At 41.5% G+C, this 20000-nt stretch overlaps 1 protein-coding gene across 3 annotated transcripts in view; it reads left to right on the forward strand.

Annotated features, from left to right (window-relative positions):
- The window catches only part of GSK3B (glycogen synthase kinase 3 beta), a 164348-nt gene that overhangs the window by 83924 nt on the left and 60424 nt on the right, over positions 1 to 20000 (forward strand). For all 3 annotated transcript variants that reach the window (XM_086760943.1, XM_086760923.1, XM_086760933.1), the window contains exon 3: positions 9038 to 9121. In XM_086760943.1, the coding sequence (XP_086617069.1) occupies positions 9038 to 9121 (84 nt within the window). The remainder of the gene's footprint in view (positions 1 to 9037; positions 9122 to 20000) is intronic.

The following is a 20000-nucleotide window of genomic DNA, read 5'->3' on the forward strand; positions in this document are numbered from 1 at the left end:
AGAGTAATAAGGCATTTCATTAATGTTTAGTAACATAGTGATTAGCAACTCAGCGAATGTCTTATGCCCGTGGGAGATTGGAACTTATTTGATTAATAGATTAATTGCAACCTGTTCCAGTTGTGATTGCAGCTGTAAGTTTCTATGGATGTTGCAGACTCCCTGAGGACTGATGTTATAGGCATACTTGTAACTACTTTCTTCTTCCTAGTTGAGGAGTTAAAAATCAAAACATGAGGAAAAATCTATCTGTCTGTTTCTATGAAAGGAAAATTATTTTTACTGTAAGAGTTTTTCAACAGAGATCCTCTGTGTTGTCTCTGAAAAAGAACGACTATTATCTCTGAAAGCATAGGGCTGCCTTTTAGCAAATACTTTTCCTTTCAATTATTCTCCTTCCTGCACTTTATTTCAGTATTACAATGGACTTGAACCATCTCTCTGAGTTTCAGACCTAGTTCTGCTTTTCTGACTTTTTATCTTGGATGCACTGTAATTCCTACTGCATCTGAAATCGCTGCTGGCAGAGCACAGTAGGTGCTGTAGAACTGAAATACAGAACTGAGCTGTTCATCAGGTCACAGTATTTGGAAAAAAAAAAAAATTTGAAAATGAGAAAGTGAATTTCAGGTTGTGGTCCAGAAGTGCCATGATGCTGGAAAACAATTTGCGTTCCAAGTTTAGTTTTGAGCTTCCTGAGCTGGCAGGAATGTAGAGATTGTGTTAAGTCTCTGGGAGGCTCTCAAACGCCACTTCCATTCAAACAGGCAGTGGTGAGCTAACGAAGAATTTGGCTTCCAGCCTTCAGTTAACTGCTGAGATACAGGGAGAAAGTGAAAGAAGAGTTGGAATTTTTCTTCAGTTCTCCCAAGGGATTGAGACTTGATGTATCTTCTCTTAAGAAAACAGATAAGCCATTTCTGTTTCCAGTAATAGGAAACTGTGTAATAGCTGTATGAAGCTCAAGTTTTCTGCTTAGGGACTGTGTCCTGCGTTGGCAAGAGCAAACTGGAGATAACATAATATCATTAAGAAGAATCATTAAGAATCATTATGGTTGGAAAAGACCTCTAAGATCATCAAGTCCAACTGTCAACACCACCATGCCTACTAAACCATGTCCCAAAGTGACGCATCTACGTGATTTTTGAACATCTCCAGGGATGGCAACTCCACCACTTCCCTGGGCAGCCTGTTTCAGTGCTTGATCACTCTTTCAGTAAATAATTTTTTCCTGATATCCAATCTAAAGCTCCTCTGACACAAGAGGCCATTTCCTTTCATCCTACTGCTTCTTACTTGGGAGAAGAGACCAACACCCACCTCACTACAGCCTCTTTTCAGGTGGCTGGCAGAGACTGATAAGGTCTCTCCTCAGCCTCTTCTCGAGACTAAACAATCTCCGTTCCCTCAGCTGCTCCTCACAGGACTTGTTCTCCAGACCCTTCACCAGCTTCGTTGCCCTTCTCTGGACTCGCTCCAGCACCTCAACCTCCTCCTTGTAGTGAGGGGCCCAAAACTGAACACAGTACTTGAGGTGTGGCTTCAGCAGTGTGGAGTACAGGGGCATGATCACTCCTCTACTCCTGCTGGCCACATATGGCACTTGCCATTGGTGGTTGCCTAGGGGAAGGGTTCAGAAGTTCAAAGCACATGGTCCAGTCACAAGAAGGGATGTAGTGCCTGAGTTTATTTGGGGCAGTAATACAATAAAAGGAATTAACAGGGTGAAATGAAGGTGTGTGGTGGTGTCTCAGATTTTCATCCAGTATGCCTTTGTCAGCTCCCTCATTACTGCATGACTAGGGTTCCAATCTGTCTAGTTCTTAAGGGGTTAATGAAATCTAGCCCACATTTCTGGTGCCCGTGTGACTTTTTGCTTCGCTCATTATTCTAGCGCTTTAGTTTCAAGCACATTTTTTCCTCTTGCTGTCCCTGTCTGCACTTTAATTACAGTGGAGCTGTAATAAATCATGGGTTTGCAGGTTGGGAGTGCTCTGGCGGCCCCACCTACGCTTGCCTGAGCCCTGCGCCTTCAGCTTGCCCTGGCCTGGCCCCAGCTCCAGCCCAGCACGCTCTACCCACTGGCCTCTTCCGGCAGATCCTGCCTGTTGCCGTGTTCAGAGCCGACGCTTTTTACCCTGATCTGTACCCATGCCAGGGCTGAAGGTCGCTGTGCTCAGTAATAGATTTTGGCTAGAATACAGCTGATGCATGCGTTTTGCGCCTCTGACTTTTTCTGTGTGTTTGCAGGCCAGCATTTGGAAACATTTTGCAATGCAGCACTGTGATATGTCTCCATAATTTGTTGCTTCAGGATCTTAATTATCAAATTTCTACGTGAGGACAAATAGTGGGAAGTTTGGCAGTGTTGTGGAACTTGGTAGCGAAAGGAAACTGGGTTTGTAGCCTTTGCATTGCTTTTAGATATGTAGTAAAAGAGAGCGTGATGCAACTGCAGTTCACTGAGTTGCACAGAAACAGATGCACAAGCGTTCTGTACCTTGGACCCCTGTGAGCTTCCTCTGCTTATCCTGCTTGTGTGGCACAGTGCACATGAACTCGTTATTCTCATGTTGTATAGGCGCTTAGCATTTGGGTTTTTCCTTTTATGAGGGTTGGAATTCCTATCAATGGCAGGCAGGAAGAGGTGCCAGGAAGGGATGGAGGGTGGGAGTATTTGAGGCAGCCATTTTGTATTTCTGCTGTGAAGTGCTGATGGCTACCATTTTTTTTTTTCCCCCTTCTTAGCAAAGCCCTGACTGTTAACAATATACTAATTACTATTGTATCTACGTCTCCAGGACTTGTTGGATAATAGAAGTCCAAGTGCTTTTACAAATGCTAACCCTCAAAGCTGCTTCTGTGCACATGCATGTGTTACACATTGTCAGGGGTTGGAGCAGGACACGGTATCTGGACTTTCTGACCTGTGTGTTAGGGCAGCTGGGCTGCAAGCGTTTAACAATCATTGATGGACCAGCACTAACTGGGTGGTGGTTGTTATGGCATTATAGCTATAATATAGATACAGATATTTAATAAACAGTATTTGTTTGTTGATATTGCACTGTATTTCTGTATTAAAGGTCGTAATTGTACGAGTTTGAGCCAATAGGTGTGCTAAAAATGGAGACTGTCCCAACTTAGATCTGCTGGTGTTGGAAATATGCCATGGCAGGAGAGGGAGACTGGGGCTTTGTCTTAATCCACGCCTCAAATGTAAATGAGGAAAACTGTGATCCCTGTTGACATTTATCTCTGCTTGAAATTGCTTGCCTACAAAATGGACTTTTCATGGGTGGCTAGATATTGATGACTGGCATGGGTAGATTCCCAGCTCAGGCCTCTGTAGTTAAGCCTCTTTTGCACTTCTTTTTCCTCCAAGCACTGATTTATATCAGTGACAGCTTGGGGCAGATACAGAAGAATGTAGGAATTAGCCTTTATTCTGTAAAATTACTCAATTATCATATAGCTAAGGCAGTTAGTTCTATAAGCCATAGAATAATTTCTGTAATACTTTTACTGACAGCAAGGCTGGGTTAAAAGTAGCTTTATGATTGATGGTGTTTGAAATCCACCTTGGGAGGAATGGGCCAGGCAACTTCAGGAATTTTTGAAAGAGGCATGGTACAGCTTTTATTTTGCAGTCTGTCCTAGTAAACTTAGGATAAACCAGACATACTAGGATTGGAGCTTTAGTAAGGATATTAGTGAAAATATGCTGATCTTGATGATCTCACTACTCCTTGGTGACCTGTCGGGTGCTAGTTCTGTACCACAGGCAGCTTATGGTGAGTACGATGGCTTCCTCTGTGGTCTGGAGTATTTTGTCTCAGTACATTTTGCCAAGCTGAGCCTAGGAGGTATGGCTCAGATGTGCGAGCAGCTGTTTCTGCAAGACATTGAGCGTAGCTGGCTAGGATCACATTGAAAGACCTCTGTCAGTATGCTCCTGCTGCCCCGTGCTTGAGAGTCCAAACTTTTTCTTCTGATGTGGGAGATGGTCCGGATAAAGAGTCTTCTTTCTTCTGTATGAAAATACTTTAAATCTCTCAAGGTCTCACCGTGAGCTTGTTTCCTGGGCAGGCTCAGCAGTGCAGCGGGTGAAGGTGAGTGGAGATGACTAGTCATTCAGGCTGTTCAAGTGGAAGGAAGCAGGTGGCGAAAAACTTAAACCCAGCTGCTTCATCACTGCTTTCGTGCCTCCTGCTGGAAGCCGGTTTCTTCCTCAGCTTTGCCTGTGGCTCCCTGCTCTGGCTCTTCACTGTGGGAAGACCTGTACTGAAGAATAAGAAATGTGGTAGAATGGATAAAATTATGATGGAAGCAGGAGAAAGGAGGAAACTGTAAACCTGACACGTGCAAGAGGGGGAGGATTTTATGTACTGAGGAATTTGGATCTACCTGTACTGCTTCCATCTATCTATAATGTCAGAGTTCATGTGACAATTACCCTCCATTTTCTGTTTTTCTAACCTGACAGAAGAATGTGAGGTACTGAGCTTCAGCATTTGAAGGTATTACACAGAGAAGAACAAAAATTAGTTCCGAAAGTGCAAAAATGAGAGTTAACTTTAGTTGCTGGCCTTACCTATTTTAAGCGAGACTGTTGCTGAAGTTGCTTGTTGAAATAGATCAGTAGCTCATCCCTGTGTTTCCATGGAAAAGACAGCGTTTCTTAAAAGGACAAGACTTACTTAATCTTACCCATGCACAAGAACCAGGTTGTGTCCTTGATGTGACACAAAGCAAAAATACAAATTTCTAATTTCTTCCGTTTCATCTGCTTTGATCATAATCCTCAAAGAACCTTGTTGAGACTTTAACCAGGCATTTCAGAGGAAAAAAGTAAAAGAGCAAAATCCAACATACCCTTTAGCTAAGGAGGCTCTGAGGAAATCTCTTCTGAACTGGATCCAGGTGATACTTCCACTTATTTGGGTATATATTGATAATGTTGTGCTGACATCAGCTGTACAAGACCTTCCACCTTCATATGCTCTGGTCCAGTTCAGGAAGTTGCAAGTCCATAAGGCATCATCTCTTATGATCCAGTCATTTCATCCTCTCTTGTAAAAGGGTGAGGGGAAAGAAGGAGGGGGAAAAAAGAAAGTAACAGCGAAGAGCCAGGTTACAGGTGGTGAATGCAGACTGATACAGCTCTAGAAGTCTCTGGGGAGGGGGGGGGGGGGGCAATGGTTATCCTAGTCTGTAATAGATTACAGTACCAAGGCAGAAGTTACATTGCTCTGGTGATTTTTATATCAACTGCAGCATTAGCACAGTTACAAGGAACCAGAGCTGTAACTTTGGAGAGAAGACATGAGTCTTCATGCATGATCTTTGTTGGCTATGTTTTGAAGTCATGAATCTGATGTTGTCTCGGCAATCTTTAACCAAATCTTTAACCCTGATGAGCAACCAGATTTCTTTGGTGTAATGAACAGGTACAGACAGTGTGGACTAGGAAAATTGTCTTCAGAAGTGATGAACAGCGTTTTGCCACATTGGGTTTGCTTCAGTAGTTAGTGAAGGGCTCAAATGCACTGGTTGTAAAGCAGGCTTCTGGAGTTGTGTGTTAGCAGCCCCTTGCCTTCTGGATTAAAAAAAAAAAAACAAACGTATTTTAGATAAATCAAACTGCAACAGAAATTTGCAGAGTAATCTGATCATAGTCCTGTTGGTTTGTTGCTTTTCAAAGGAACATGTGCTGCAGGAGCTCTGTGTTTCGATGTGAACAGAAGTCTGGGTCCTCTCTTGTGAGGCTGGTGCTAAAAGGTGTTGCTTTCCTCAGTGCTTACCAGGCCTGTTACGCTCATTCAGTAAGAAAACTAAACCCATCTCTTCATGTGAACGTGGGAGAAAGGGAAAGAAGAGTAACTTCCTCTTTGCATATTTGACTTTACATCCATGTCTCTTGGAAGACAAAAATGATGAGTTAAGGATAAGCACAAGCTTTATGTTTTCATCCACCCTGTATTTTGATCATGCACTGTCAGCCTTTCTCATCAGCATGTTTTGAAATGGTTTTAGTTTGCATTATATTGAGACATGTAGTTTCTCTCTTGTACTTGGCGTAGAGCATTTGTCACTGTTCACTTTGCTGAAGGTTCCCTTCTCATAACATGATTTCTCCCCCTCCCCCTAGCTCCCCCACCCCTTGTGCATTTGTGCACTGGTAGACCACATCATAATGTGAAAAGGTTGTTATTTAAGATGAACACAGGGAAATATATGGTAAAGTGAGACTACTTGAAATATTCGTCTGAGGAAAAAATGAATTCTTTGAAGGATCGTTGTGTTACATGAACATCAGTAGCTGTTTCTCAACCACAACCAGTTTGAGCTTTGGAACTGTATTTCCAGTTTTAACTCCACCAGGGAGTGGTGGTTAGAAGTCAGCTTGATTTTAAGATGGCTGAGTTGACTGTTTGACTAAGATGACAGTTTAAATTTGTTTCCTTCTGTTCTAGTCATAGGATGCAAGATATAGGTTACTGTGTAACTGGTTTATGAGTTATCCCTCATATTAGCACCTCTTGAAGCACTGTTTGTGCAGCTGCAGCAGATGGTCAGGATGAGAGCCGAAGGAGATGGATCAGAGTGGAAGGCATCAAAGTGGGCACAAACTGTGCTTGTGCTAGAATGAGATACCAGAGTATAAATATAACTTCAGCCTAACATTAGAATAGCTTCTGCTAATTTTTTTTTTCCAGTATATCCAATCAGCATATCCATACTATCTAAAGAATGTGAAGTGATAACCTGACTTAAGTGTATATGTGGGTATTTTAAGGAGCTAGTAGAGATACTGCCAAAATAATATTTGCACATTCATGCTTAGTGCATTCATGTTTCTTCCAGTAATTCCATGAGATGAAAGGTAGTATTCCCTTCTCACAGCCAGTAGGAGAAAGGGAGGAAGAAAGTACATGCCTTACATTGTGCTATGAATTGCTGGTGGAATTTGGTTGAGGTGTGGGAACTTGCAGTGTTGGGTTCAGTCCCGTAGTAACACTGTTAAGCACTGTAAAAGCAAACTGAAGAAACAGATCTCTTGTCATAATTGGTGTTTCAGTGACTGATGTGATCTAGAGCCATCTCTACTTCAGCTGGCTAGTTGAAATCGGGTTGTGAGGTCCAGGGAGACACCAGTGCACCAGCAGTGGCATGAGGTTTGGACAAGACGACAGGGTGAGGTCTTTCTGTTGGTCTAAAGTTGTGCTATGCATCACAGTAACTCCAGCATGACTCAAAATTGACTGGTTTTTTTTTTTTTTTATAGCATCTAATAAAGAATAAGTAGAGAGTACTTGAGCTCCTGTTCCTACCAGGAGAATGCTTCTCTCTGTCAGCTGTGAGGTGTGTTGAGAAGGCTATGTGACGAAGCCTGTATTCCTCTTTCAGAAATTCACCCCATGGAATTTCAGGAGATACATGAAAGCCTCGAAGGTCTCTTCCTGCTTTCTCTTACTTTCTCTGTTCATCCTTCAGGGTAGAATAGGCCTGTCTTGGTGTGCACCTAACGGACTTAGGCTTTAATCTGTTCAGAAGCTGGGCAGGCTCAGGGAAGGACTTGCTTTCTCCTTAACTTCTAACTGGATAATTGCCAACTGACAATTGTGTGAGATGCCACTTGTGTTTGTAAAGAGCTGGCTAATACTAAAGTATTTTTTTGGTCAGTGGGTGGCAGGGATGATAGGATTAGTTGATACTGCATCCTACCTAACACCTCTTTTTCTTTTTAAGGCTACGTGGCTTAAAGGAATTAAAAGTAGAGTTCATAGCCATGTTCTCAGCAGAAGCTCTGAGTGATTCTTGCGGAGTTCCTTAAGCTTTAATCATAGTGATAGGCACCATATGTGACCCGCTGATACACAGAATATGAAATCCTTACTTCGGCAGCAGCACCGCACAAAGTAGGTGTTAGCTCTGTGCATTTGAGTATGAAAATGTGTGGTGGCTAAAGAATTTTCTTCCCAAATATTCCTGAAGTTGGCCAGAGTTAATGATACCAGTATATTACTCTAGTGTATTGGTCCTAGCTAGTTAGGGTGCACGATTAGCAGCCCCGTGATCCAAGTAAAAATTAGAATACCTTCTATTTCTGAAGCTGCAGATCATATAATAATGAAGAAGGAAAACAGTGATGTGTAAATGTGACAATAGGGGAAAGGAGTATTGTAGCAACAGCTGTGGAATGAAGTAAAACAAACATAGCTGTGTTAATTTTACTTGCTTATCTTTATTAGTACCCGCAATTCAACATTTCACTCATTTTTATCTGTTAGGCTATAAGATCCCTCATTTATTTAGGGCTCGGTCACAATGAATATTGCAGTAAAGTCTACAGTTTATCATGCATGGAATGAACTGATTTTATTTTAACAGCTTTTTCACTTGATATAAAATAAGAAAATAACACTATTATTCTATCTGCCTAAACCTGGTTAAACGTTGGTTGAACAAAAGTGGGAACTGAGTTGCCTACTCAAATTTCAGGTGCTTTTTGTTGGTATTGCAAAAAGAATGGTACAGGAAATGATCTTCCATCACAAACTTGTTTTGCAGTGTGGAGGAGGGCAGGTGTGTAGGTGGAAACATTATATTTGCTTTTACATAATTTTCATTTTCTTACAGTATTCGGAGGGTTAGGCTTCCAGTCATTCTGGCTGATATATTGTGTTATTGTAAGAGCAGAAAATAAAAATGGAAAGTTATTATCTTCTTGCCTTTTACCAATGAAACTTTGGTAACATTAGTAGCTAGTTCTTAGATTTTTGTGATGGATTGGTGGACCTTTATTTTAGAGAGAAAATGTACTCAAAGATGTCAATATTCACAGTGATAAAGTAATTGGAAGAAATACTAATAAAAGTGTGAAAGCTGTTGCCTCTTCTCAACTTCAGTTGTTCTTTTGTTCCTTGGTTTTGTCAGCTCCTATATTTGCATATTAAGGTGTTCATTACAGTACTCTTAACTTTGTGACAAAAGAGTTTTCCTAATTGTTTGCTTTTCTCTTTTGCTTCAGAACCGAGAGCTCCAGATTATGAGAAAGTTGGATCATTGTAACATCGTCAGATTGCGTTATTTCTTCTACTCCAGTGGAGAGAAGGTAAGAATGAAAAACAAGGCAATACCTCCTGGTAACCACCTGGAGTATAACTGAACTGTTTGAGTTTCTAAAGACAGGAGCGTGAAGACAGTAGATAGGATAACATTGAGAAAATGCCGTTGTGGTGCCCACCAGATCATGTTGGTGCAGATCTTTTTCAGTATGGAAGCGTATGGTCCGTAAGGAGTAGTGTTATTAGTATAGCACAACAATAGCATAACAGATTTGAATATGCACCGCCTCTCTTTTAATTTAGTAGAGCACAAGCAGGCTTCATTTTCACATTCTAGCACTGTCTTTCTGTATGTGCCGATATGTTTTCTAGGGTTGAGAATTAAGCACTCTAAATAAAGCACTTATTTATGTGACTTTTTCCAAACTCGATCTCTGTATGTTTCTGTCCCACTTCCTTGTGTGTCTGTTCCGTATACAGGCTGAGTTTCAAAGCCCAGAGAAAAGAACCATGTATGATCACGCGATGGTAGCATTTGTCAGAATGCTTACGCTCCAGAAGGAGAAAATAGCTGGATTTAATAAATCTCAAGTAGTATACACTGCCATGAATGTTTTCTTTCGGTCTAGATATTAAAGTTCCTTTCCTTGGGTTTTTTTAAAAAGGAGTTACAAGCTTTTATTTTAATGTGAAGTTATAACAACTTTCTTGCCTATGTATGTGTCAGCATTTTAGGAATCATAGGAGAAATCAGGATGAAATGGACCTCAAGATGGCATCTGATCCAACCTCATGCTTAAAGCAGGGTCATCCATGAAGTCGAAAAATGGGGAAATAGACTAGATGACTTTCTGAATGTCCTCTGAACTTTATATATAGTTAAAAATATTTATATAAATTATAATTTATATAAATCATCCAATTTTTCATTTTTTAAAGCATATTATATCCTTAGTCGTCTTCAGATGCTGGGACTCGTGTCTGTAATGCTGTAAAGGACTGTATACGAGAACTGATAGCTACTGGAAGGCTCTTAACTGCTGTTGTAGTGAAGTGGGTCAACAGAACGGGAGAGGCAACCCACCCACTTCATGGTCTTTAGAGCCAGAGAAGGAGCTGACATCTGCAGGACAAGTTGTGGGTGGCAGGTCGTTGCAGTCCTGTGCAGCGCACAGAGGGTTGATTGGAGGAGCCCTGTTGTTACCTCTCTGAGAGGTGCTTGGAGGGGACCTGACCCTATGCCTTGCCTGTTCCTGTGGAAAGCTTGCAAAACCACTTTGCAGCAATCAAGGGGAAATGTGATTTATTTTTTTAGTTATTTTTTTAATCAGCCCTTCCCCTTTCTTCCTTTCCCTTGTATGGTGATAGCAAGCATTTCCAGTGTTACATGGCCATTGCTGTTCTGTTGGTCGTACAGTGTAGGGGTTTTTTTTTAACTATTTTGTGCTCATTTAGCCCATAATCAGAAATTCCTCAAGCAACATGAGCACAGGAAGGGAAATACTGTGAAGGAGGGCTTGGTTTTGAGGTTTTTGTTTGCTTTTTTTAACCAGCTTGTAACTTGGCTGGAGTGAGGTAGAATTTCATGAGACAAGCAGAAGACAACTGCCTTATCTAATGGCTTTTAGAAACCTCTTGCGAACAATGGCAGTGTTAAAACTTCTCAGAACACTGTTCCAGGAGCCTTTGTTAACAGTAACTTGAGTAAAACTCTTTTGGAAATCTTTAACTTGACGTTGAGCTTGAGACTGGATTTTCCACTTTGCTGTTTCATCTCCACGTGGCTGGTTCTTGGCAATGCTAGTTTTGGTTTTAAAAATGCAGTGTCTGTCCATGACCAGTGAATCTTAATGCTTCAGTGAGAAGTTTTATTTCAGATTACTTTCTGCTTTTCTCTCTCCATGCCTCTGCTCTGTGCTTTCGAGATTTCTACTGCTACCCTTTTGCAAAATGGGGCAAATGTGAACCAGTCCCTGGGGCAAAGGTGCACACAGCACATCAGCAGTGGTAATGTTGCAGTTTAGGTTGCAAGATCTCTTTCCAGTTCGGTACAAAGTGGTACTTAATTGGCTTACAAGTATTTCCATGTAGGTGGCAGCATGTGAAGATAACTGTGTCTGAGTTTGTTAACTGCTGTCTGGGAAAAGATCTAGAGTTGATGTTCTGAAGCTCATGTTTCTTCTCATGTTTTTGTCAGTTCGCAAAGCAATAACATCTTTTCCTTCATCTTACCGTCATAGTCAAACTGACTCTTTGGAGAGTGGAGGAAAAGGGAGAAAAGTGTAAGGTCTCATCTGGTGACGTGTAGAGAGCAATTGCAGATTTTGATGCTAGGTACCAGAGTTTCATATAAAGTTATTCTTGAAGCCAAGTCCAATGGGAAGAGTAATCTAAAAATCCAAGGAATGTATAGCAGAAAATGCGGTAGCAAAGTGATGAGTGGGGCTTAAAATTATCTGTGTTCATGAAGAAATTAGCGTAGACACAAATTAATGGCAGTGAACTGCTAATTAGCTCAAGTCTAGCAATGATGGGAGAACTTCAGAGGTAACTGTTACGCTACTGGTCCCTTTAATGAAATAGTTCAGCAGTGAACTTGATTTTTGATACCTGTATTTCAAGCCTTCTCTTGGTTTTCATGCTACTGTGATCCCTCTACCTGTTTGTTCCAGCTGGAGCGTTCCTTGAACTTAGGACTCCGTTATTCCCTGGTGCTTGATACCAGGGTCTCTAAGCCCAGAGTTTTTTCTTTCTTTGTTTTTTTTTGGCCAGTGTCCAAGAAGCTTAAATCTATCTCAGTTCAGAGGTACCTCAGAGGATTTCTCCAAATCCAGTCAGACTGGCACTCTTTGAAAGCCGTGTGCTTAGTGGTCACTTTAGTTCATTTAAATCACTAGACATTTTCAGGCACTAGGCAACCTTAAAAGTGACTTTATTCTAGCAATACAGGGAGTTTAATTCTTGATTAGAAAACTGGAAACAACAGAAAGTAGCATCAAATTGAGAACCAATTCTAAATAACACTTGCTAGTAAGACTATGCCTCAGATGCGTCAAAATTGTAGCTAGTGTGTAGCGATTTGGAGTTCTGTGTTTGCTTTTTCTAGGGGCTATCTGTGGAAGTGGTTGAAGTGTTTGAGCTCCCTATCTTTCCTTTTTCCTTGAGATGAACTTCCTTTTTGTGTCTCTCGTTCACTTAAACTTCCTTCTTGCTTTTGCCAAAAGCAATCCAGCCTTAGCAGCATGGAAATCTGTCAAACATGGCTTTGACTGATTTAGTCTCCCATGTTTTCGGTGACTGAGTGACTCCATCATGTCTGAGTATCTTTCAATTTGTGTTGTTTTTATATAGGTTAGCCTACGTGGGGGGTGTGTGTATATATCTATGCAGATACATGCATACGCACATGTATATTTATACCTTTATATGTAGATAAATTGTTTTGAGTACTGGCTACGTATTAATCATGTTTGACTAATGGTTTCTAGTTTAAGAGAGCTCAAAGAGACCTATATTAATCTATATTAATATGACAGTTGACAAGCTTGGCTTTCAGGTTGCTTCTATAAACTATTTCCTGCTTGGTTTTTTCTTTTTGTAGGTTTACAGACATTTGTCAGATCTATTGGATAACCTAGTTCTTTCAAAAGACTCTTCCTTAATGAATTTGCCAGAGTAGATTCTGATTATTTTTTTTTTTCTGAGGCTGTATGACATATCTGATAGCAGGGTATTGAATTTTGTAGCTGTAATGTGCTTTTCAGCAGTCCAAAATGTGTAATTGTATCTGGGAAAAGAACAACAACTGAACAATGAACTGAGTTGTGTATGAACGTTTCTCTTGGTGGAAGTAGTCACAAGTTTTTTCCATGCATTATTTCTGTGATTTGTGGTTTTCTAGGTAATGCTTGGAGAAAATGGGCAGCGTTATGGGGCTAGTCAGCTCTGCTAGAATCATAGAATCATAGAATAGTTAGGGTTGGAAGGGACCTTCAAAGGTCATCTAGTCCAACCACCCTGCAAGGAGCAGGGACATCCTCAACTAGATCAGGTTGCTCAGAGCCTCATCCAATCAGGCCTTGAACGTTTCCACGGATGGGGCTTCCACCACGTCTCTGGGCAACCTGTTCCAGTGTTCTACAACTCGCACTGTAAAAAAATTTTTCCCTAATATCCAATCTAAATCTACCTCCCTCTATTTTAAAACCATTACTCCTTGTCCTATTGTAGGCCCCCTTGAGGTACTGGAAGGCTGCTGTCAGATCTCCCCAGAGCCTCCTCTTCTCCAGGCTGAACAGCCCCAACTCTCTCAGCCTGTCCTCATAAGAGAGGTGCTCCAGCCCTTGTATCATCTTCATGGCCCTCCTCTGGACCTTCTCCAACTGGTCCATGTCCTTCTTGTGTTGGGGGCTCCAGAACTGGACACAGTACTCCAGGTGGGGTCTCACCAGGGCAGAGCAGAGGGGCAGAATCACCTCCCTCGACCTGCTGGCCACGCTTCTCTTGATGCAGCCCAGGATGCGGTTGGCCTTCTGGGCCGCAAGGGCCCATTGCCGGCTTATGTTGAGCTTCTCGTCCACCATCACTCCCAAGTCCTTCTCCTCAGGGCTGCTGTCAATCCATTCCCCGCCCAGCCTGCTTTTGTGCCTGGGATTGCCATGACCCATGTGCAGGACCTTGCACTTGGCCTAGTTGAACCTTGCACTTTGCCTGATAGTTTTGGTATCAAAGAGTGTAGCCTTAGGGTAAGGTCTTGAAAAAGATGCCTAGTTTGCCTGTCAGCTTGCCACTGGGAAATCAGACCGTATTAGGAAGACGTACATTTCTGGTTTGATTTTTGCTACTTTTCCTTAATTTCAGGGGCTACCGGCATGATATACAAATATAAATGTTGATTTACTGAAGCACAGGGAGATGGTCATGCTGCTTATCCTTTTTAGCCTAATTCTGCTGAGAACCTGTTGAGCCTTGCTCCAAGGGAGGGCGGACATGGACATACTGTGTAATCCCTCTGACTCCTTTGCTGAGAATATTCCCCAATGTTTTATAGAGTGACCTAACTTCCTAATTCAGTGGCTGCTGAGTAAAATTAGTCATCTGTGTAAAACCTGAAATGAGCTCCTAATGTTTCCCCCTGCTCGCCCCCTCTATTTCTGGTTTAGATCTTTCTTTGTGATGTTTCATAACTGTTGGGTCAACTTAATGTGGATGTTTCTGAGTGTTTAATAGTCTGATCGATCCATATCTGTTCCCAAAAGAGAAAAATAAGTCACTGGAGAGATTTGTTCCGGCATGAAATCATATAAAAGTAAAGTAAATTCATTTTTGTTGAGTAATTGCATATCCAGTTATGTAATTTCTTTTTTTTTTTTTTTCCTTTTTAAGATGGCTTGGTGTTCAGAGGAGTCAAAGAAAGCAGATGCAGAGGCACAGAGAGATCACAAATAGGCAATATGCTGACTCTTTTTTGGAGGCTGAGCTGGCCATTCTGCATGCTCTAATTGATTTCTAGTCTTAATTTAGTCTTAGCTGTAAGGGCGTGCAGCCAAAAGTCCATGAGGACCTAGGATGGAGATTTACTCCCCTAGACTTAGACTGAAGTCTAAATTAAACATGCAAGGAGATACATGCTGAACCGCTGTGTACTATCTCACGCGTGCTTTGGCAGCAGTGTATTAAACTACAATGAAAAAATTTGGAAGGAGGGAGCAACTAGCTAGCTTGCAAGTTTGGACTTTGCTGAACAGTTGGTGTTTCTCCAGGTTCACATCCCTGTTAGGAAGAGATATATCCTCCACCTTCAGAGACATGAACCTCACCATCCTTTCTTGCAGGAGCATTCATATGAGTCCTCACATAAAGACCATCCATTCTGTTCCTTGTTAAAATGGAGTACTTGTAGTTGAACTATTTGCCTTCTTAACTGAACTTGTTTGGGTTTCTTGTTTTTTTGGGTTGTTTTTTTTTTTTGCGGGTTTTTTTTTTTTTTTTTAATTCTTGCACAAAAAGTTCAATTAACAGAGCCTTGAGCACAATTTCAAATTGACAGTGTCTGTGTGAATGTTCTGCACCAACCAAGTAACATGCTGAAGGGCCATCACTAGAGATGAATTTAGTCACTACGATGCATTTAATCCTAGACAGATCTGCTGTGCTGTCAACAAAGGAGCAATTAATGCCAATTATGAGGAGTTTTGTGATGTTAGTATCCCTGTAGTCCTTGCCTGAGGCCTGCCAAGCTGATTTCAAAAAGGGTACCAGTCATCAGATGAAGATTATCAGTTACTGCTGTTAGAGCTCACGACATGCTGGGAATTTCCTTAGTTGTCTCTGGTTTAGAGCAGGTTGTGTTAATAGAAATAGTCAGTTTTGTCTGCCTGTGGTGGGGCTTTGTAAGAACAGAGTAGGCAACAGTGGCTAGATGCTCAATGTGGTAGATGTGTGCAGTGGAAATGGGAAGCTCCATGATTTCTCTCTAGACCAGTGAACTGTCCAGTACGTCTGGTTAGTCACTCTTCTATTTATAAGTCGTTCCTTTACCAGCTCTAGCCACTGCTCTCATCTTCCTGTGTTGGGTGGCCATTAGGAGAGCAACTTGTATTGTCAGATCTGAGGAGGCATATAGTTTGAACCATAATTTTCTATTATCTTACCTGGTTTACTGTCATGGTTATATCCCAATTCAGAAATTTTCATGCAGTCTGGAAGGTAGCGTACAGGCAAGAAAAAAGTGGATCTCTAAAGATTCTGCTTTTTGTTTTCATGGTAAGGTATGAAGGACAGCCCAGTGATCCCAACATTATGTGCTAATTTTCATCTTCCAACAGAGTTATTGCCAGCTTATGACACAATCCCTGCTTGGAAGCTGTGGTTCAAATATCCAAAGATCACCCATGTCAAAGATCACAAATCAATCTCACCTTTAGGTGCTGGGTGATTGTTAGAGAACTACTGTCTTTGGAAGTACAGCTAAAAGCTTAAGGACTTTACAGGGCATAAAATAAAGAAGAATCGGTAGAGATTTCCAAATTCTCTTTGAGTGACCTTTTTCTTTACTATAGTCTCTCTTTAGAAGGGAAAACTATTAACAGAAAATGTCTGAGGTTGTGTGGGGTGGTTTTTGTTTGTTTGTTTGCTTTTTTAAAATGAAGAGGAAAGGCTTAGTGCATCTCCTAAGAACCTAAACTATTTCAGTGATCAAAGGTAGACAATGCAAACCAACTGTCTTAGAGTAAGACCCAGGGAGGTTATGAATCTGAATTATATTGGGAGGCTTGACTTCTACCCTTGTGCTGCCATCACTGCTGACCCAGTTGGCAGCTCCTACCCACGTGAGACTTTTATGTTGAAGAGTAATGAGCATTACAGAACAATTTGGTAAGTTTTGACAAGTAGGTATAGGAACAGAAGTCTTGGAACAGATCCCAGTTTTCAAACTCAGCCACGAACAGTGAGGGAATAGGAAAGGAGACATTTTGCCCAGCATTTGCAGTACTAATAGAAAGTAATGGTATCTGAACACTGAAGTTGAGTCTTCAACTGTTCTTAACCCCCCTGGAGTTACCTGTGTGAAACTGCAACTTTATATCTAGGCTTACTGTTCCTTTACTTTGGTGGCAGCCACAGCTCTGTTTTGAAATAGATGTGTTTGTAAACTGCAAGTAAAAACAGGCACGTGTAGCCACTGGATGTCACCATTCCTTCATACAAATAAGGTCAACTACAATATTTTTTGCATTTTTAAGTTTTTTCCAGTGTATTGTGTCTACTCAGTAGTTAGAGTAGGTAGGCTGCAAATTGTCGCTTTGTCTTCGAAAGCAATTACGAAGTCTTTGTATCTTTAATGTTATGTCAGCCTTCAAGATAGGAGAAGGAAGGTGGGTCTCTCATGATGCTTGATAAGGGTGTGTGAAGTGCATGCTGGTTGTTGCTTTAAGAAAAAGTAAGTTTGGTGTTTTTTTTTTTTTTAATGTAGGGCAAAAACTGTGTGACTTTGAACGTTGTATGTTGTCTAAATCTGGATGGCTAAGCCAGGGTGAAGGGCATATCCTCATGCTGGTACTCTGCGGTGTTTAAATAATGCACTCTGAAAGAATGCGTAATCCATGTGAAACTGAAATCTGTTTTCTTGCTTTCCAACTCCAAGTTAAATCTTTCAGCAGTTTCTGACAGAACCCTTGTGTAGCTGCCATCCTGTCAGTAACAGTTCTGTGTGTAGCACCTACCTTTGAAAAATCATCAGTGGGGTGCTGTCATATGGTAAAGAAAACATGATCCCCTTGAGTAAACTCACTGGGTTATTTACCTCGTAAAGCCCCCGTACTGATGCTTTGGGATAATTGCAGTAAGGAGAAGTGCATTCTGGAGGCATATTCCTTAATTTTAGGTTTGTCTCATATCTGTGTTCTTTTGGTTTGAATAGGCAGGTAAAGTGAGCTTCTTCAGAGTGTAGTTCCACATTTATTTCTCCAAATGCAAAGTTATTTTAAGAAACTCCTGTATTGTTCATCTCCTCTCAATTGTGCTCATATAGCTGATCACATGGAGTCCATCTGAAAACTACCTCAATGATCTGGGATTTAGGGGGGAGGGAGGAACAAACCAAAAAAGGAAAAAAAAACCACCGCAAACCACACGACAACCACCACCACACTGTCACACTGTTACTGATCTCCCAGGAGATGAAAACCAAAATGAAGCGTGTTCATCATTCCTTCCAAATGCTCACCGGTAAATTTAGACGCCCTAGAAGAAAGAGCACCAGTAAGAGTTTCTTAACCTTCTTATCCTGTTACTTGATGCTCAGAAAAATTTTCCTTAGATTCCAGTTCAGGAGAACTTCTAACGTCTTACTAGTTACTGACACATTCTTCAGAGTACACCCTGTGATTTTTGCTTTTGCCCTCAGTCTGGCATTTGGCATGTATGATCTTGCTGGCTTCTGTCGTTGTGTTGATTGTAAAGAGGGGAAATAGTTGGACTGTGACTGACAAGTGTTAATAGCGGTGTTATACATGCATGTTGTAAATGTAGTGTGTGTGATACGTGAAAAAAAAATTAACGGAAGTCAGTAGAAACCACTCAGGATTAATTTGAGGTTTGTTGAGGTGGGGCAGGATCATAGAGAATGAGTATTTGTACTTTCCCTGCAAGGATCAATGCAGAGGAGCAAATTTTTGTGTTCAGTGTGTATTGCTTTATATTGCCTACAGTTAAGCTCAACAGGATGGTGCTTAGAGCAGATTACTTGTGTGGACTGAAGGAGAGAAGAGTTATTCAAGTGGAGTTCGAGACCTCCGTACAGTCTTTCCTATGGCAGTAGGGTAATGCTTTCAATTTCACTCAGTCTTTAGACACGTAATGTGTAAGGCTCGTGTGCTAGAGTAGTTGTACTTGTAGCCTGTTTTATCTCCAGCTCCTGATACAAAGAAAAAACAAGCATGGCCAGCAGGTCAAGGGAGATGATTCTCCCCCTCTGCTCAACTATAATGAGACCCCACCTGGAGTACTGCGTCCAGCTCTGGAGCCCTCAGCATAAGAAGGATGTGGACCTGTTGGACGGAGTCCAGAGGAGGGCCACGGAGATGATCAGAGAGCTGGAGCACCTCTCTTATGAGGACAGGCTGAGAGAGTTGGGGCTTTTCAGCCTGAAGCCTTCTCTTCTTCAGGTTGACATTATAGTGATCTTCTGGTACCTAAAGGGGGCTTATAAGAAAGATGGGGAGAGACTTCAGCAGGGCCTGTTCTGATAGGATGAGAGGTAATGGTTTTAAAATAGAGGGAGGTAGATTTTTCAGGCTGGATATAAGGAAAAAAATGTTTACAATGAGGGTTGTAGAACACTGGAACAGGTTGCCCAGAGAGGTGGTGGATGCCCCATCCCTGGAAACATCCAAGGCCAGGTTGGATGGGACTCTGAGCAACCTGATCTGGTTGGAGATGTCCCTGCTCCTTGCAGGGGGGTTGGACTAGATGACCTTTAAAGGTCCCTTCCAACCCAAACCATTCCATGTTTATATGAATAATAAAAACTAGAATGTTTTGGCTCTTTTGTTCTAGTCTTTCTCATGTATCTCATGTTATAGTCTGTTTTAGTATCTACTTACATTAAGTTTTCCAACCACAGTGAAATGATGCCTGAATTCTTGTTCCTTCAGAGTTACAGAGCAGTTCAATGGCAAGGTTGTGGTTATTTTGCTCTGACTCATTTTGGAGCAGTGTTTGTCTACCGAGGATTTATCTGTCAAGTGAGAAAGAAGCAAGTTTCTAACATTTGAGACAATTGCAGGTACATGAGCCACATTACTAACATAAAAATCTTTACAAAATACATTGATCCTGTATTTCAGGATCTGACTCCCTGCTCTCCCCCTGCTTTTTCATTTTAAAGAGTACATGGTTATAACCTTAGCAGCAAGCACAGGAGAACATGGACGCACATAGACATTTGACCTGCTGAAGAAAGCTAATAATCTATTCAATCCCAATGTCTGTAGGGGAGGAGTAAGTTATTACATCACATTTTGTGTTTACTTTCTGTTGTTTATACGATGCAGTCTCCTCTGAACCTTTCTCTTCTCTGTAAAGGCGTTTCAGAGGTGCTTCTGATGGTTAGATTACCTTGGTTGGTTCCTAGCAATTTTGAAACAGCAGTGTGGAAACAAGTCACATGTGCAATACGTGGTGAGGTTTGAAAAAGGTTTTGTGTAATGGAACGATAAGCCTTGATCCTCCTGCTTGATCCTCAAGCAGTTGCCCTCATTTGGCAAGCTCTTTGAGTTAACTCTGTTTCCTGTTGCAATACATCTGGGTCACTGGAAAAATATGTGTTTAAGAGGAATGCGTGAGGTAGGCAAACCAGGTTACATCATCGTCAGAGCTTGTCAGGCCATGACTATTTTCTAGCTCATTCTGAATCTTGTTAAG

The sequence above is a fragment of the Chlamydotis macqueenii genome, chromosome 1 (genome assembly GCF_036417535.1).
Source record: "Chlamydotis macqueenii isolate bChlMac1 chromosome 1, bChlMac1.mat, whole genome shotgun sequence".
Lineage (NCBI taxonomy): Eukaryota > Metazoa > Chordata > Aves > Otidiformes > Otididae > Chlamydotis > Chlamydotis macqueenii.